The sequence below is a fragment of the Sebastes fasciatus genome, chromosome 18 (genome assembly GCF_043250625.1).
Source record: "Sebastes fasciatus isolate fSebFas1 chromosome 18, fSebFas1.pri, whole genome shotgun sequence".
In the NCBI taxonomy this organism is placed as follows: Eukaryota; Metazoa; Chordata; class Actinopteri; order Perciformes; family Sebastidae; genus Sebastes; species Sebastes fasciatus.
In genome coordinates, this window is record NC_133812.1 from 27,534,272 (window position 1) to 27,551,298 (window position 17,027).

Sequence of the window (17,027 nt, forward strand, 5' to 3'; positions counted from 1 at the left end):
GAAAAACAAATTTTCGTTAACGTGTTAACTGTGACAGCCCTAATATTCTCACTTAAGATATTCAAGATACATTGTTTAAAAATAAGTCCTTAATATCTTATTGAAATGTTACTGGTTAGGTGATTGTCTTATATTAAGTGTTGTTAGATATTTTGAGGAGTAATTAGACAAATATATTTGGTAAGATTTTGCGTTTTTTGCAATAAAGACCTTACACAACCACCGGTAAGAATCCAAGCAACAACAAGGAGGAATGATTTTATAAATATCAGCTCAGGTAATAATGTTTGCTGAACCTCAGACTGCAGAAAGAGTGCACACAAACAATTTCAACTCTGTAAAAACAATATGTTACTATAGAATAACTAAATAAAATAAAATAAAATGAAATGCTGCAGCAACTTCCAAAGCTCTACAGCACCTCACTCAACTCTTGACTCCTTATTTGGATCCTAACTGGAGGAACACACAGATATTGGAGGTGGGTTTACCTTGATGCTGATGGATCAACATCAGAGTCGTGGTGAGGAACCAGAAGTAAGTGAGTAAGTCCATCCTGCTTGCCTCCTCAGCGTCCAGGTGCCGAAAGCAACTCACGTAAAATTCCTCACAGCTTCCTTTCCTCCAGAAATAAAAGATGTGTAACAACACACAGACGGAGATCCTGCTGAATCAAACACCTGAAGGCCTCCCAGTCAACGCTCGCAGACAAAGAAAAAAAAGTGTCCACTGGATCCTGCAACAGTTGCCACCCAGGTGCAAAGTAAAGTTGATATCCTGAGGGGCTCCGAGGCAGCGGTGGTTTCCAGACGGAGGGAAGGATAATGTGACCGGTTGGAGCTGTATCATAACAGATGGAGAGAAGTGAGGAGGAGGAGGAGGAGGATGATACACAGGGGAGGCCGGGCCTGCAGCGGGGACACCTCCACAGCTCATTAATCACCGCCTCCTCCGCCTGCCGCTGACCCGTGTCACGCTCCCATGCTTGTTTATTCTCTCGCTGTGGTCTCAATCATTCAGCTTTTTTCTGTTCTTGTAGTCTGGAGTCTCTCCTCACGGGATCCCCGTGCAGAGTCGGCCACGTGTGGAGCTGCGCCGTCTGTTACGCGTCTTCATCCAAGAGTGTTTGAGGCAACAAATGTGTGAAGGGTGTCCTGCCAAGCGCCGGTGCCTGGGCAAGTTGCTGTAATAAAAATGGATTGATTCCAAATTCATGTTGCAACGTATCACATTATCTAATATTTAGACGTCACCTCTGCTTAGAAATAACTTGTCTTGAGAGGAAACTTTGCTTTTCTTGTGCTGGATGTAACTGAGCTGAATGAACACGTTCTCACACCCAACTTGTCAAATACTGTCGCTTGGTCAGTGCCCCTCGGCATCAGAGACTGTCGCACTTTACTTCTGGAGGGACCAGGGACGGCGTGTCAATATACGTTCATTATATGCATATTGTCCTTTCAAAATAAACTTCTGTTTTCACAGGAAGTTAGGTTTAGGCAACACAACCGCTTAGTTAGGGTTAGGAAACGGTTGTAACTTCACTGACTAGCGACTAACGGGACTGACAACACTAATGAGTCACATGACTAAAGACTAACGTGACAAAATAAATCAACGTTACTATTAGTTTCACACGGGACACGAACACCGGCCTCTTGGTTGACAGTCTTGTGTTTGTTTGACCCATCTACCGCTCCTCCCGTTAAATGATGAAGCACAAAAAGAAGCACATTTCCACACTGGAAAATCTCCTCTATGGGCCATTCTACCGAATTAGTTCAAACTGCGGTCCCACAATATCAAATATAATAATCAAAACAATCAAGTGTTCAAACCTTAGATATTTAGTATGATTATGTTATGATCTATTTAAAGCCAATGCATTGAATGAGATAGTAATAAGCTAAATAAAAACAAAATCATCATTTATGGGGTACTTTCTATTCGGAAGTGGCTGTCCCAAACCCTAACCCTTAAATTTCCATTTATGCGCGGTTATTACGTTATGAGTTGCTACAACCCTTCTTTTTAACAATACACTTATGCACCATTGGACACAATTGGACCACAATTGTCAATAATAATAAATTACATTTTATTGCTCATAAAACATTTGTGTTTGTAATATTTCCGAGGCATAAGGCATGTTATGAGTTAATATTAAGCAATAAGGTTGAGGGAATATGATATAACCTTGCAAACAAAACACTGTGTGTTATGTTCTGGTACACAAAACGTGGACCCAAAAGCAACACACACTACTCAAGTTTAAAGTTGTAGCAATATAAGAATTTATTAATAATAATAAATTGAACGGTGGACAGGGCTGGGGGTCCTCAGAGTCCGACGTGGCTGGGATTAAGACTAAAAGTCTTAAAGGGAGCGAGGAGCATGGGGAATGGGGTTCCAGTGATCCTCCAGATGGTGATTCCAGTACACTTGTGATCCGAGGAGGAGCAATGATGTCGGAGAGTGAGCAGGTAGGTACAGCAGGAAGCAGAGGCAGCTGACAGGTAAGTATACCACACTGAGGCGACGAAAACGATCTGGCGATGAATGACAGGAAGACCGGGGTTGATATACTGCAGAGTGTGTCTTGATTGATTGATTGGTGTCAGCTGCTCCAGCAGCCACCGCCCAGGAGAAGGAGGAGGAGATGGCCACACCTCCTTACACACAGACAGACTAGACTGACAGGGTAAAACACACAGAAGACAAAAGGACAGGGAAACTACTAGACTGCCCAGGTGATAACATGACACTGTGGTCACTACCAAAACAGTGGGTATTTTGTAAAAAATAAGGTATATTGAGTTATCAACTAAAATGTTATGATACTGATTGGTTAAATGTATGTTCAATTTAATCAATCCTTAACTCTGAAATCAATATGATCAGCGTTATGCATTTTACAAAGAAAGATTGCATTTAGATTTTGATGAAATTGAACTTAAAAAATTGTTAAAAATTGTATTTTAATTGATTTAGTTGTGAAAAACTTCTAGAATGTAAAAATATTCTTTAGAGGAGGGATGGAAACACAAGCTTAACAGGTTAATATACAACTTTATTTTAGTGTATTACTATGTTTCGGTAGTGACAAATCTTGGGAGAAGAAAATCATTCCAAACCAGTCTGAAAATACAATACCAAAATTGACTGTACTTTGATTAGATATGTGTACCTTAGATATGGTACAATATATATATGGACAACGTTTTGGGAAGAAAAGATACAAATTTCAAAATGTTTACAACTCTGACTGTGAACCAATTCGGTAGAATGGCCCCTATATCAAGACACGTCGTGAGGAGAGAGTAGACTGTGTTTAATCAACTCAAGACCAGGCGGCTATCTCCGGGTGGGCCTGGGCGGCAACAATTTTTTGTCACCTTCCTGGCATTTTACCGGGTATAGGCTACTATACAGTATATGACGGTATTTGTGGAAAACAAAACAAAAAAGCTGAGCAAAACTCGGAGAAGCGTCTTGTCACTAAAATGAGAATCGCTGGTCAGCCCACCTTAAGCAAGCTTAGGTCATTGTTGTCGCTAGCGTCGTGGCTAACCCCCTTCACTTTAATCATTAGCTTCTGTCTTGAGGAGTTGTAGCATTTATTCACCAATAGGCAGCCTAAACTGTACACACACTGCACTGCTACATTCACAGCTATTACTGCTAACGTCATTCTCCTCATCAGTCACACGCTCGCTGGCAGAAACCCCGTCTTGTCTTGTTGTCATCCCCGAATAACACATGAACTGTCTAGTAAATAAACACAGTGCGTGTGTGTTTGTCAAACTCCGACAAAAAGAGCAGAGGACGGAAGCAGCGCACCCGAAATTACATAAAAACGCCGCTCAGACTCTCATTGTAACCGAGCGGAGTTTTTTTATTACATGACTATTTTGGTACAAATGTTTACTCACCAGTATGGTGGATAGCCTTCTGAGATTTACTCGCCAAAACGGAAAATCTACCCACATTTGGCGCTTGTTAATTTCGGACCCTGTAGGTACAGGTTGTACATTAACATTAATTAACAATATTAATCAGGCTGGAGTTATTTTAGCATTTAGCTGCTTGCAAAATTATTGAAATGTAAACTTGATTACTGAATCTGAAATTTGATGAAATACTATCGAACATCATCCAAAGGTTGATCATTCCATATTTCTAGAAAAACAATCTTATATTATTGTGTATTGAATATTTTAACACCCCGAAGCCCAACATCATCGTTATCTAAATGACACTAGCTTTAGTGAAGTGGTGAGTTAAGAGAATGAGGTGAACAGGGAGGGCCTGTTAAAAGATTTGAAATCTGTGTTCGCTCATTCAACCCTACCTGGAGACGTTGAGCATTCTGAGGAATTAAAAGTGAATATTTATGTCCACTATCTATCATTTCAGCTACTTTCAGCCTCCCTGCTACTTTGGCAGATGATACTTAATGTATTTCTTTTGGAGGGAATAGCTGAGGAGTCGCCTGCAGTCAGTTAGAGACTATTCTGAGGTCATCTGGAACAAACTACTGTACGCTGAGCAGGAAAACGACAACCACAAAAAGTGGACCCCTGTTTTTTATCTTTTTTTGGGCCCAGTTTAGGGGAAGCTGTCTCGCTGTCTTTCTGTCAGTCTAACCAAGGAGAGACCGATGTGGTAAACCAGATTCTTAAACAGATTAACGAGGACAATCCAAACATCTGGGAGGCAGATAACTATGTGGGGACTTTTGGTCGGGTTTCCCTAAAATTGCTCCACCAGATCTCGTGAAATGTTCTGAAATGAGCTTGGTCTCCTGAATTGTAAATAGCAAAGAGGAAGTGTGTTTCACCACCATGACGGGAAGTTTTACCTTTAAATTCTTACTACCCAGGTTTTAAAGACGTGGAATGTTTCTATTTTAACGTTTCTCTAACCCAAACCAACTTCTCTCATGGTGGGAAATTCACTGGATGACGATCTCAAGTATGGAGCTAGAATCAGGAGGTGGTTAGCCTAGCTTAGCAAAAAGACTGGAAGCAGGGGGAAACAGCTTGACTGGCTCTGTCCAAAGTTAAAAACTATACCTGTCATCTCGGTTTTTGGCCGTCGCTATCTAGGTTTTTGGCCGTCGCTATCTAGGTTTTTGGCTGTCACCATGTTGTTTTTTGTCCGTCGCCACCTTGGTTGTTGGCTGTCACCACCTTGGTTGTTGGCTGTCACCATCTTGGTTGTTGGGAGTCGCCATCCCGGTTTTTGTCCGTCGCCATCTTGGTTGTTAGCCGTCTCTATCTAGGTTTTTGTCCATCACCATGTTGGTTTTTGGCCGTTGCCATCTTAATTTTTTGCTACCAGAAGTGACACAAGAGGGTGGAGTTAAGTGCAACCGAACGTTTTTTAAGTTATGACAGCATCAGGCTAGCTGTTTCCATCTACTGCCAGTCTTTATGCTAAGCTAAGCTAATCATGTTCTGCCTCTGTACCTAATTTTGTCATGTTAAAATGTGACAAAGTTTAATTCCTTTTATATTAAAATGTATTAATTCTGAAATCTAAAATGTAAGAACGTGAACAGTAAACAACACACACACTGTGAATGTGCTAAAGAGAAGTGAAATATAGCCTCCATATGTCACCTCTCTAAGTGTTGAGAGTTACTCCTGTCTGTCAACACACACATTTTAATTTAATTCAGTGGGTGCAAATCACCAATTTAAACGGTGTTTGTGCGAGTGTCTGCATGTCATTTAGCCAAATGTTTGACTTCTCATCAGGTCTTGAGGCAACTTAATTAGAGAGCAACAGAAAACAACAGCCTGTCGCTCCCATTGCCCCGAGATACAGCGCAATTATAGAGGAGGAGGTGAGATAATGGGGGAGGAGGGGAGGAGAAAGGGGAGAGGTAGAAAGAGAAAGAAAGGGAAAAGGCGATGAAAGAGAATGAGAATCATTTTCATGATTCAAGTAGGAGAGAAAAGAAAAATATAAAACAGTAAAAGAGAAGTAATGAATAAAGGAACCCTTAAACATGACATTTAAAATATCAACTATACGATGTGTTGATGATAAGTCTAGGTACATCAGTAGGATGAGCAAAATATCTGAACACGCCGAAGGAAAGACTGACATATCCATCTGCCCTTACATCATTTCTGAGTCAATGGTGAGCTTATAGCGAAGTTTAAAGACAATGCACACGGTCGATATTGAGAACGCAAAACATTCTCATCCCAACTCGTCACATACCACCACTTTGTCACGCTGCTTGGCGTCATGCCCTTTGTCGTCATCTTGTTTTAGGCATCAATACCACTATAGTTACCATTAGCATCACCTTATTTTTAGCATCAATACTGACTGCAAATTGTGTGAAATTGTGTCTGAAACGTTTACTTATTTTATTTTTTTATTTTTAGATATTGTTAATTTTAATACTTATTTATTCTATCCTCTTTTAATGCACTGACGGTACAAACAATATTTCGTTTCCTTCTGTGCATGCAAATACTCAGTGAAATGACAATAAAGTGAATCTTGAATACCACTACAGTTACCTTTGTCGTCACCTTATTTTTGGCATCAATACCATTATAGTTACGCCAAAGATCACAGGGAGTGCACCAGGATTTGTCTGCTCTGAGGTTTGTCAAAATTAGATTTGCACCTGTATAACTAAAACCATAATAACACATTTACTTGATAACGGCTTCGTAGGATTGTTTCAGACTTCTGTGATCATAATATTTCCAATAACTCCGGGGTGTTGTAAAGTCAAAAAGTAAAAATTTTCATTGGAAAGATGTTATCATTTCCAAAATGCACGTTTTCATCTAAAGAAATATTCTGCTTCAATCCATATTTGTTGGCGTTTAGCTGACGAGTTGTATTCATTAAAGACATTTGATTTAATAAATAAAAGACACATTTTATACACTGAAACACCGGTTTGAAATTTAGTGTTTTGTTAGATGATTTGTAAATTTTGGGTGAGGACGTCAGAAAATTGGGGGGGTTGACACTTGCTTGTTGTATTACCTCGCTAACTTTGACCGAATGCAAATAACACAACATCGACAATCAACGTATCCGTGGTTTGCAGAAACGTACAATGCCAACATTTTTTCCTGGCGACTGGGCTGTTGATTGCACAACAGTAAGCCAGAGTTCAGTATAGATTACGGTTTATCAAAAGCAGCAGTTTTCTCTCTTGAAACAATATTGTTGACATTGAAAGAGCGGTTTCCATTTCGCCCTCAGTCAGTGTTCAAACCTCCAGCCATGCAGCGGTTTAATCCACAGAGCCAACATACTGACCTTATGTGCATGTTTCACTTCCCCGAAGTCACAGAGCTTTAAATACATTTGGTAAACATATATATTCAAAAGCTTACATTTGCTGATCTCTTATGTTCTGGACGAGTGAGAAAGGACAATTCAAAACAACCGATGAGCTCAAACATCATTTAGGGCCCCAGGACTGAAATCATCTGACTGAAGCCACAACAAAAGGGACATAAAGCTGCCTTAGAGATGTAAGCAATGCGGCTCTAGAGATGGGAATTATGGTCGTCCAGACTGAAATACCTTAAAATGGTTGCTCAGACATACATGTTCCCCTCGGCATGAATTAAGATTGTGTTCCCTCAGAGCAGAGGTCAGCAACCTTTACTATCAAAAGAGCCATTTCAGGCAAAAAAAACAAACAAAAAAAAAATCTGTCTGGAGCCGCAAAACATTTAAGCATTATGATGAAGGTAACACAGTTTATAGTCTAAGTATATAGTATATAAGTCTAATGCAGTGAGGGCCAAAGAGACAATGTACTACGGAGTATTAGGGCCACATTGAGGGAAAAAACATCTGAGATTTACAGAATAAAGTCAGAATATTACGAGAATAAAGTCATAATTTAACGAGAAAATACAAAGTCGTAATATTACGAGAATAAAGTCATTACTTTACGAGAAAAAAGTCGTAATATTATGAGAATAAAGTCACAACTTAATGAGAAAAAAAGTCGTAATATTACGAGAATAAAGTCATAACTTAATGAGAAAAAACATTGTAATAATGCGAGAATAATGTCAAAACTGTACGAGAAAAAAAGTTGTAAGATTGCGAAAATAAAGTCATAACATTACGAAAAAAAAAGAAAATAACATAAAATTACTACTTTATAATATTATGACTTTTTTTCATAATACTATGACTTTTTTTTACCTTAAACTTATGACTTTATTCTCCTAATATTATGAGTTTATTCTCGAAATCTCAGATTTATTTTTTTTCCTCAATGTGGCCCTTATACTCTGGCGTACCGTCGTACCATAGACCTACAACAATGATAAATAAAAGTGAAAACGTAAACACAAAACAGTTAATTTCCATTTTTAAAAATCCACGGGGAGCCACTGGAGAGGAGCTAAAGAGCCGTGGGTTGCCGACCCCTGCCCCAGAGAAACAGAAGAAGAGCTGTTTTGTGAGACAGACGACTGACGGACGTCTTAAAGGTCACATATTATACTCCATTTAAACTAGTTATTATAGGTCTCAGACACCTCCAAACCATGTCTCTGAAGTTTTTTTTTCAAAAAAACAATCAGATCATGCATTCCAGCATGTCTCTATAACCTCTGTTTCAGCCCATTTCCAAAAGTGCTGATTTCTGTGTCTGTAGCCTCTGTCTCCTCCCACTCTGCTCTGATTGGTCAGCGTTTTCTGTCAATCAAACGTCCTCAACAACAGCGTCACCCTCCCCCTCCCTCCCGGAGAAGCTCTCTCTCTCTCTCGAGACGAGTGGAGAGATAGCAGCTAGAATAAAGTTTATAAACCACTTTAAAGTTTATAAACCAGAAACTTCACCCAGCGCACGTTACCGGAGGAATCTGATCAGAAATCGGCGACACATGATGAACATCTGCGGTCCAGATTCCAGGTTTTCCTGACGGTTTCTCTCAGGTAAATAATACTATTTATAGCTCTGTTAGTTAGCTCAGTGTTTACCTCATGCATCAACTCTGTAAACCGTAAACATACACTCTGTTTTACGTCTGTCTTTACAGATCCATCTGTGAGAAATGACCGACAGAATCATCCCAGAGGAGAGCAGACAGCTGAGAGCAGATGGCTCTGTTTACATGGAGATACAAAGCTAACCCGGTAGCATGTAGCTAACCCGTTAGCATGTAGCTACATGCTAACGGGTTAGCTACATGCTACCGCTATGAGACGGTGTGTAAACACAGCGACCATCAGGGTGGAAAATAGAAGATGTGAAACAGTAGTCAGTTCATTATTTCTGCTAAAAGATAAATGTATGGAAGATCAGAGTAATGGTATATTATTTACAGTAGTAGCTGTCTCTGTGTTACCATGACTACAGACCACCGGAGCTTAGCTTACCATAGTTTACCGGAGCTGAAGACTTTCTCCTGTACCATGTTAACATAACTAACTAACAGGTGAGATGATTACAAATGCTGTGAATAATTAATATTGTCATCTGTCAACTCAAATAAAGTTTGACTGTGAAACAGAAATGTGTTGTGTTGCTTACAGTCACTATTTACTACCTGTACTCTGCTACATGCATGACATCAAATATATATAATATATAAATATCATCTGTTTAAACAGTGTAATTACATAAAGCCTTTGTGAAAGAACATGTTATATTTAGATGATGGGAGTACATGAAGCCTGTTCTGCTGGTTCTTGCAGACTAACTGTAGGAGCTACTTTGCTCAAGTTCGGTTGAGGAGGAGAGACAGTGACGCGCTGTGGGCCGGGGTCAGCTACTGAAGGTTCTGCTCTGGTTCGACCAGGAAACCCTCACGTGGCTTGCATTCTCTAATGACGTCAGAATACAAGGAAAAAAGTGAATTTTTTTTCTGCACCCATTTCCGGACAAACGGAGCAGGAGAAAAAGAGAGAGGATGGTCTTTTATGATACTATGGTGGCCTGTAGACACACTGGGGACAGATATTGATGTTTAAAAGACATGGAAAAGTGCATTTTGCATAATAGGTGACCTTTAAATGATCCAGAACTGCTTCAACAAACGCAGCCAGTGTGGAGTGTGTTTTGTTAGGATGGGAAAAAAACGTGGTCGTCCCTCTGAACAGGAAAGATTTATTCTCACCTGTCGCTTTACTGTTAGTCCACCGCTTTACTGTTAGTCCACCGCTTATTTGCTTTTTATAAAAACAGAGAATTTCCACGTCGCAAAAGGTCAAAGCTGAAACTTTAGCATTCTGTGAGAAAAATGAGAAAATGTTTGGTCCAAGGACCGACCCCTGAGGGACTCCACACCGCAAGGGGGCTGACGAGGATAAATGATTGTTGATGCAAACAGCACTGCATGCATCGGCCAGCTGAGTCTTTTTTGATGGTTTGCTACCGGAGGATCTTTGATTGTTAGATGCTGACATTGTGCTTACTTAGCACACTGAAAAGAGTTCAGCTGACTGGATCAGCAGCAGAAAAATGGTCTCAATCTTTTCAGCAAATGCCCCAAAAATAAATCTCTTTATGACTCGTCTGTCAGGAGCAAAAGGAGGAAGTGTGATGTTATTATAGAGCCACAAAGTCCGCAGAGGGCAGGGGTCGGGGTGGATGGATGGATGGATCATCCAAACATCAGATCTTAACACACTATTTATTTCCTACCGACAGCGAAGATGGTTTTCTTTTAAACCGTGACCACCATCGTTCCCCAACTCTTAACAGAGTAGTAATTTAACCCAAACCATGATCTTTCTATAACCACTTTGTTTTTGTGCATAAACTAAAACTTAACCACAGCGTTGTCATCACATAAAACGGTTTTATTTTTGAAACGTCCTATGTGTAGTTCTAAACCGACAACGTATTTTCTCATTTAATTTAAAGGGCTTGTTTGATGCACAAAGATCAATTTGCCTGATTGAGGAATACAGGAAAAAGCAGTTTATGTCACAATTAAATCTTTTTCAAATTTACGAAGACACCACCTTTTTTAAATAGATTGCAGGCAGCAGTCTGTAAAGGATTCTTCTAGTTTATTTATGCATTTTCGACATTTCCCCATAGCTCATTGTCTATGTTTGTATCTCCAGGAATGAGATGAGCTTAGACACATCGGGATGGATAAGTCCAGTGGGAACAGAACCCACAGTTCACAGCGTCAGAAACTCAATATATCAAATACATTGTGATAATATTTGTTACATCCATCTTGTGGTATTTTTTACTCCACATAGCAGACGAGATGTATAGTCATATAGTAAATTTCCTCCAGAGAGCAAAAGTTCAAACAACAGATACCCAGACTTGTTGAAGTTCTCCCTGGAGAAGACAGGTTTGACCTCTGATCTCTACATGGTGAGAGGAAAGATTTTCCGAGAATCAATCAAATAAAGCTAAAGCAATATTATATATAAAAGGGCCTTTAAAATCCTAAAATTATTTAAACTGTAGATAAGAAGTTTGTGGTACTGCCTAGTGAAGATCTGGAGTATGGGGGTAAAATTGTATCGATTGAAATGCAATCTTTTAATTCATTTTTAAGAAAAATGTTCTTGCTTCCAGCGTCTCCACTGTGAGGACTTGCAGCTCATTTCCGTTTATATCTTTGTAAACTGAATATCTTTGGGGTTCGGACTGTTGGTCGGACAAAACGACATTTGAAGACACCATGTTGGACTCTAGCGATGACATTTTATTTACATGTTTTCTGACATTTAATAGAAGGAATAATTGATTAATTGTTTAACAGAGAGAATAATTAGCAAATGAATCGATGGCATGATGGTACGATAGCGTGATGGTACGATGGTGTGATGATACGCGATTGTATGATGGCACGTTGACGTGATTGGTATGGAGCGGTACGATGGTACACAATGTTATGATGGCATAATGGTACGATGGCATACTGGCAAGATGGTATGATTGGTATGGAATGATACAATGGATGGTAAGATAGCATGATGGCATAATTGTACAATTGAACAGTGGTGATGGTGATGATGATGATGATGATGGGACGGCTCTAGCTCAGTGGGTAGAGTGGTCGTCCACAAGGTTGGTGGTTCAATCCCCGGTTCCTACTATCTACATGTCGTAGTTGCTCCCCAGGCCCTTACTGCTCCTAAAATGCTTAGTGGTTAAATGCAGAGGTCAAATTTCATGTATGTACCTGCATTTATATGATGATTGTAATACAATTTTAAAAAGTGATACGCGATGGTGGTATGATGGTATGGAATGGTACGTTTGTTTGACTGGTACGGAATGGTACGATGGTATGATTGGTATGAGATGGTACGATTGGTACGGAATGGTACGATTGGTAAGGAATGGTACGATGGCGAGAAGGCACGATTGGTACGGAATGGTACGATTGGTACGATGGCGAGATGGTACGATTGGTACGGAATGGTACGATGGCGAGATGGTACGATTGGTACGGAATGGTACGATGGTGAGATGTACACAATGGTATGAAGGCACGATGGCAAGATGGCACGATAGCGTGATGGTACGATGGCAGGATGGCACGATGATAGAGGAATGTGTGATTGATCAGCTGTCTTATTGTTCTCTGGACGGGGTGAGGATGGGTGAGGTGGGGCCAGTGGGAGGTTCAGAGGTCGGGGGTAGAGGGTTAAGGGGTGGGGAAACTTTTAACCAGTAATTACCTCCTCATCATTACCTCCTTGTGTTAGGCTAAACGATTCAGTTAAACGCTGCTATTAAAATGGGTGAATACGTTTCATTTACTGCGGGTCGTTTTAGGGTCATGAAAAGATTCATAATTAAAGAATGTGTTTGGGCTGTAACAGCAGTCAGCTACGTGGAAATTAAAAGGAAATTACACCTGGAAACTAAAGCTGGAGGAGGAGGTGACTCATCAACCGGATTAACCATGATTAACCGTCACGCCTCCCCCGCCCCGAGGGGAAGATTCGCTGTCGGGCTCCTATTGACAGCCCACTTCACGCCTCCAAGTCACCATAAATCACACAGATATACAGCTCTGTTATACAACCAGACCAAACAGTATACGTGTGCATGGATCTTTGTGGACCCTAAACTAAAATATTAAAGGTCTAAAAACTAAAATGATGCTGGACCATCCTTAGTTGGTTGCTGTATATACATCTTGAGCTGCTTGTCCAGTAAGATTATAGAAACCTACCAACGTATACATAAGACGGCTGGAACTATGGGAAATGAGTGTGTTTTTATTGTATTAAGTACATCAAATCTCTTTTCTTTTGTTTGTAATAAAAAGATAAAGGAAGCCTCGGGAAGCAGACAGACAGGTGTAACAAAGACGGATGTTCTGAGCTCCCATGGACAAAATGTTCTGATTAATCTGAGTATGAATACCACCTAATTCTGCAAATCCACCTCATATTTACTGTCTGCCAGTCAAAGGCCGACCGGATCAACATTCCTGAGAGAGAGGGAGGTTTGATCTTCAACGGAAAGACCCATGAATAAGGAAAAATGTGCAATTAATTCACAATCGCTCACATCTTCTCATATAAACACACTTTTCTTTCATGTTTCTGTATCGTTTTGTAGCTGCTCAATCTAATGTGGTGGTTCAGGAATAATGAAACTCGACCCCACTACACTTGAAGTGGAAAAAACAAAAACAAAAAAACAGATTAACCTAAATCTGTAGCCGTCAGGGACCTTTGGACCATATGTCAGACCGCCAATACGTCATCCAGAGTAGGCACTCATGGCCACGCCCCCTTTTGGGGGAAACCAATCCCGTGTCCCTCATAGACGGTAACAGAGGAAATAGAAGAAGTTGAAACACGTCTCCAAACTTCTATTTTAAACAAAACGCTAAAAGTAATGACGCTATGCTGAAGAGTTGCTGTGTAGTTGGTTGCACCAACAATAAATCCCAAAACTCTGATCTCTGATTTGTTCCCCTGCCGTGTCCTAAAAATATATAATAGAGGGGCCTCATGGTTCCAAGCTATAGACCAGACCAGCATGGTGTCATGGCTCCAAGCTATAGACCCGACCAGCATGGCTTTATGGCTCCAAGCTATAGACCAGACCAGCATGGTGTCATGGCTCCAAGCTATAGACCCGACCAGCATGGCTTTATGGCTCCAAGCTATAGACCAGACCAGCATGGCGTCATGGTTCCAAGCTATAGACCAGACCAGCATGGCGTCATGACACCAATTTCGAAGGGGTCCCTTGACCTTGTTACCTTAATTATTTCCACTAATAAATATTAGAGCTGTAAATTGCATGATTGTCGATAGTTATTCACGATTAATTGCAGATTAATCGAACATTTTTTATCTGTTCAAAATGTACCTTAATTTTCATTCACATATCTGGAGGTCAGAGGTCAAGGGACCCCTTTGAAAATGGCTAAGACAGTTTTTTCTTGCCAAAATTTAGCGTACGTTTGGAGCGTTATTTATGTTTTCTAGTTTCATATGATACCAGTTTCTTCACTCTAGCTTTAAAACTGAGCCGCTACAACCTAAAAAATGCAAGTTGCGTTAAAGAAATTAGTGCTGCTAAAATCAATTTCCCTCAACTTTGAAAGCCCTAATAAATATATACATACATTTGCATAAAGCAGCATATTTGTCCACTCCCATGTTGATAAGAGTATTAAATACTTGACAAATCTCCCTTTAAGGTTCATTTGGAACAGATAAAAAATGTGCGATTAATTTGCGATTAATCGTGATTAACTATTTCAATCAATTGACGGCCGTACTGTTTATACTTTTTGTACTTTTATTCAAGTGAAATCTTTTACTTGCAGCAAAGTATTTATATTTATAGAGCAGTACTGCTACTTTTAGTAAAAGATGGGAGTACTTCTTCCACTACTGCTGTTTTTTTCTCTAACCAGTAACTTCAACATATGGTCCTTGTCAGAGAGATGCATTAGGAGGATGAAATACCGATAACTCTTCCTCACTATATAACTAATATTCTGTCTGCAGGACGGTGAAGTCTCCTCATCCTCCCTAACAGATGGCCTCCCTCTTCCTCTGCTACTGAACACTATGAAGATCTCATCTTATCTGAATAATTGGAAACACAGATTCACACAAACACGCGCCACTGTGTTCAAAACAGATCTGTGGTCGTCTGGCTGCTCTAATTACCCTCCTCGGTGTTTAAAGCGAGGCGGCTTCGATCCAGGAAGTGTTCCTGCCTGTTTTTGTTTGCTTTGTTGTTGTTGCTGCGTTTCAATCACGCTGGGTATTCTGCTGGAGAACGCACCACATCTTACAGTCTGAGGCCGGGAGCAGACGGGACACACCTCCTGCCCTCTGAACGCCCACCTAAACCCTCAACCCTCAACCCTCAACCCTCAACCCACAACGAAGGAAGCCCTGAATGTCCACGAGACAAGTAAAGCCCCATCAGAGGTTGGGTTAGAAAGCCTGTCTACACTCACTGGCCATGTAGGGAAAACAGTCAGTCCATCAGAATCATACTGGAAGAGATATTGTATCTCAATGGGACCTTTCTGGTTAAAGCAGCAGTAGGCGAGATTGTAAGAAATCAAAGTTATTTTCATAAAATGGTCACTATGTCCTGACGGTAGTGCATGAGACAGCTTAAAGTAAATATTTAAACACATTAACCCTTCAGGTTAACACTCACTGACATCATTCGACTCTTGTTTCTTTCTAACTGCCACTTCCCGCCTAAAGCTGCAGCGGAGAGAAAAGCCATGCTCCATCCATTGAGTTTAATTTAGTGTCAGGAATGGACTCAGTTCACCTAAACGACCTCCTCAGTGTGTCTAACCCCCCCACCACCTCCGTCTCCCCTTCCTTCCGACCGCACTCACACTGACTGTATATAGGGGTTTATGAGGTCTGATGTGTGGTCAACCTCTCCCCTCCTCCTCCTCCTCCTCCTCTTCATCCCTGCTTTATGAGAATGCAGCTGTTTTGAACTCTGGATTCAGAACAGATCGTTGAATGTATTCTCGTGAACCGCTGATGGCCGGCCGTCTGCGTTTCATCAGATGTGTGATGTTAGGAGAGGACAGTGGAGGTGATGTGAGGAGAAAAGAGGATCAATAACACCGGACTTTAATAAAATAAAATAAGTGTAAACAAGACCGAGGGCTGAACTCACACAAGCATTTCTGCGGCTGCTAAACAAAAAGAAACAGAGTGAAATGCAACTCTAACTGAACTTCTACCCAAACAGCGTCTCGGTGCTTCTGTGCTATGTGTGGTCATTTGTTCATAAAGTTGTAAGTAAAGTTGAAAGTAGTTATACTATGTGTGTGTTTAAAGTATTCACTTTCACTTTCTTATGCAGCCTAGTCGCCACAACACAACGTTGGAGGTGTATGTTTCTGCAAACTACGGATACGTTGAATCTCGTTATAACAGGCCCATTACATCGTCACTGACGCAGCTTCCTCTTTACACCGTCACTGACGTAACGTTCTCTTTACACCGTCACTGACGTAACGTTCTCTTTACACCGTCACTGACGTAACGTTCTCTTTACACCGTCACTGACGCAGCTTCCTCTTAACACCGTCACTGACGTAACGTGCTCTTTACACCGTCACTGACGTATCTTCCTCTTTACACCATCAATGACGTAACGTTCTCTTTACACCGTCACTGACGCAGCTTCCTCTTAACACCGTCACTGACGTAACGTGCTCTTTACACCGTCACTGACGTATCTTCCTCTTTACACCATCACTGACGTAACGTTCTCTTTACACCATCAATGACGTAACTTCCTCTTTACACCGTCACTGACATAACGTGCTCTTTACACCGTCACTGACGTATCTTCCTCTTTACACCATCACTGACGTAACGTGCTCTTTACACCGTCACTGACGTATCTTCCTCTTTACACCATCACTGACGTAACGTTCTCTTTACACCATCAATGACGTAACTTCCTCTTTACACCGTCACTGACGTAAAGTGCTCTTTACACCGTCACTGACGTATCTTCCTCTTTACACCATCACTGACGTAACGTTCTCTTTACACCATCAATGACGTAA

At 40.7% G+C, this 17,027-nt stretch overlaps 1 protein-coding gene across 4 annotated transcripts in view; it reads right to left on the bottom strand.

Moving 5' to 3' along the window:
* LOC141756427 (endothelin-1) overlaps nt 1-17,027 on the bottom strand; it is a 37,500-nt gene that overhangs the window by 17,707 nt on the left and 2,766 nt on the right. Inside the window, exon 1 of one of the 4 annotated variants that reach the window (XM_074616117.1) lies at nt 492-1,147. The exons of 1 other annotated variant lie outside the window; for it this stretch is intronic. In XM_074616117.1, coding sequence (XP_074472218.1) covers nt 492-555 — 64 coding nt within the window. In that variant the 5' untranslated portion in view covers nt 556-1,147. Of the gene's footprint in view, nt 1-491; nt 1,148-17,027 lie in introns of those variants that run through there. 2 more of the 4 variants (XM_074616115.1, XM_074616118.1) reach the window with 2 other exon arrangements.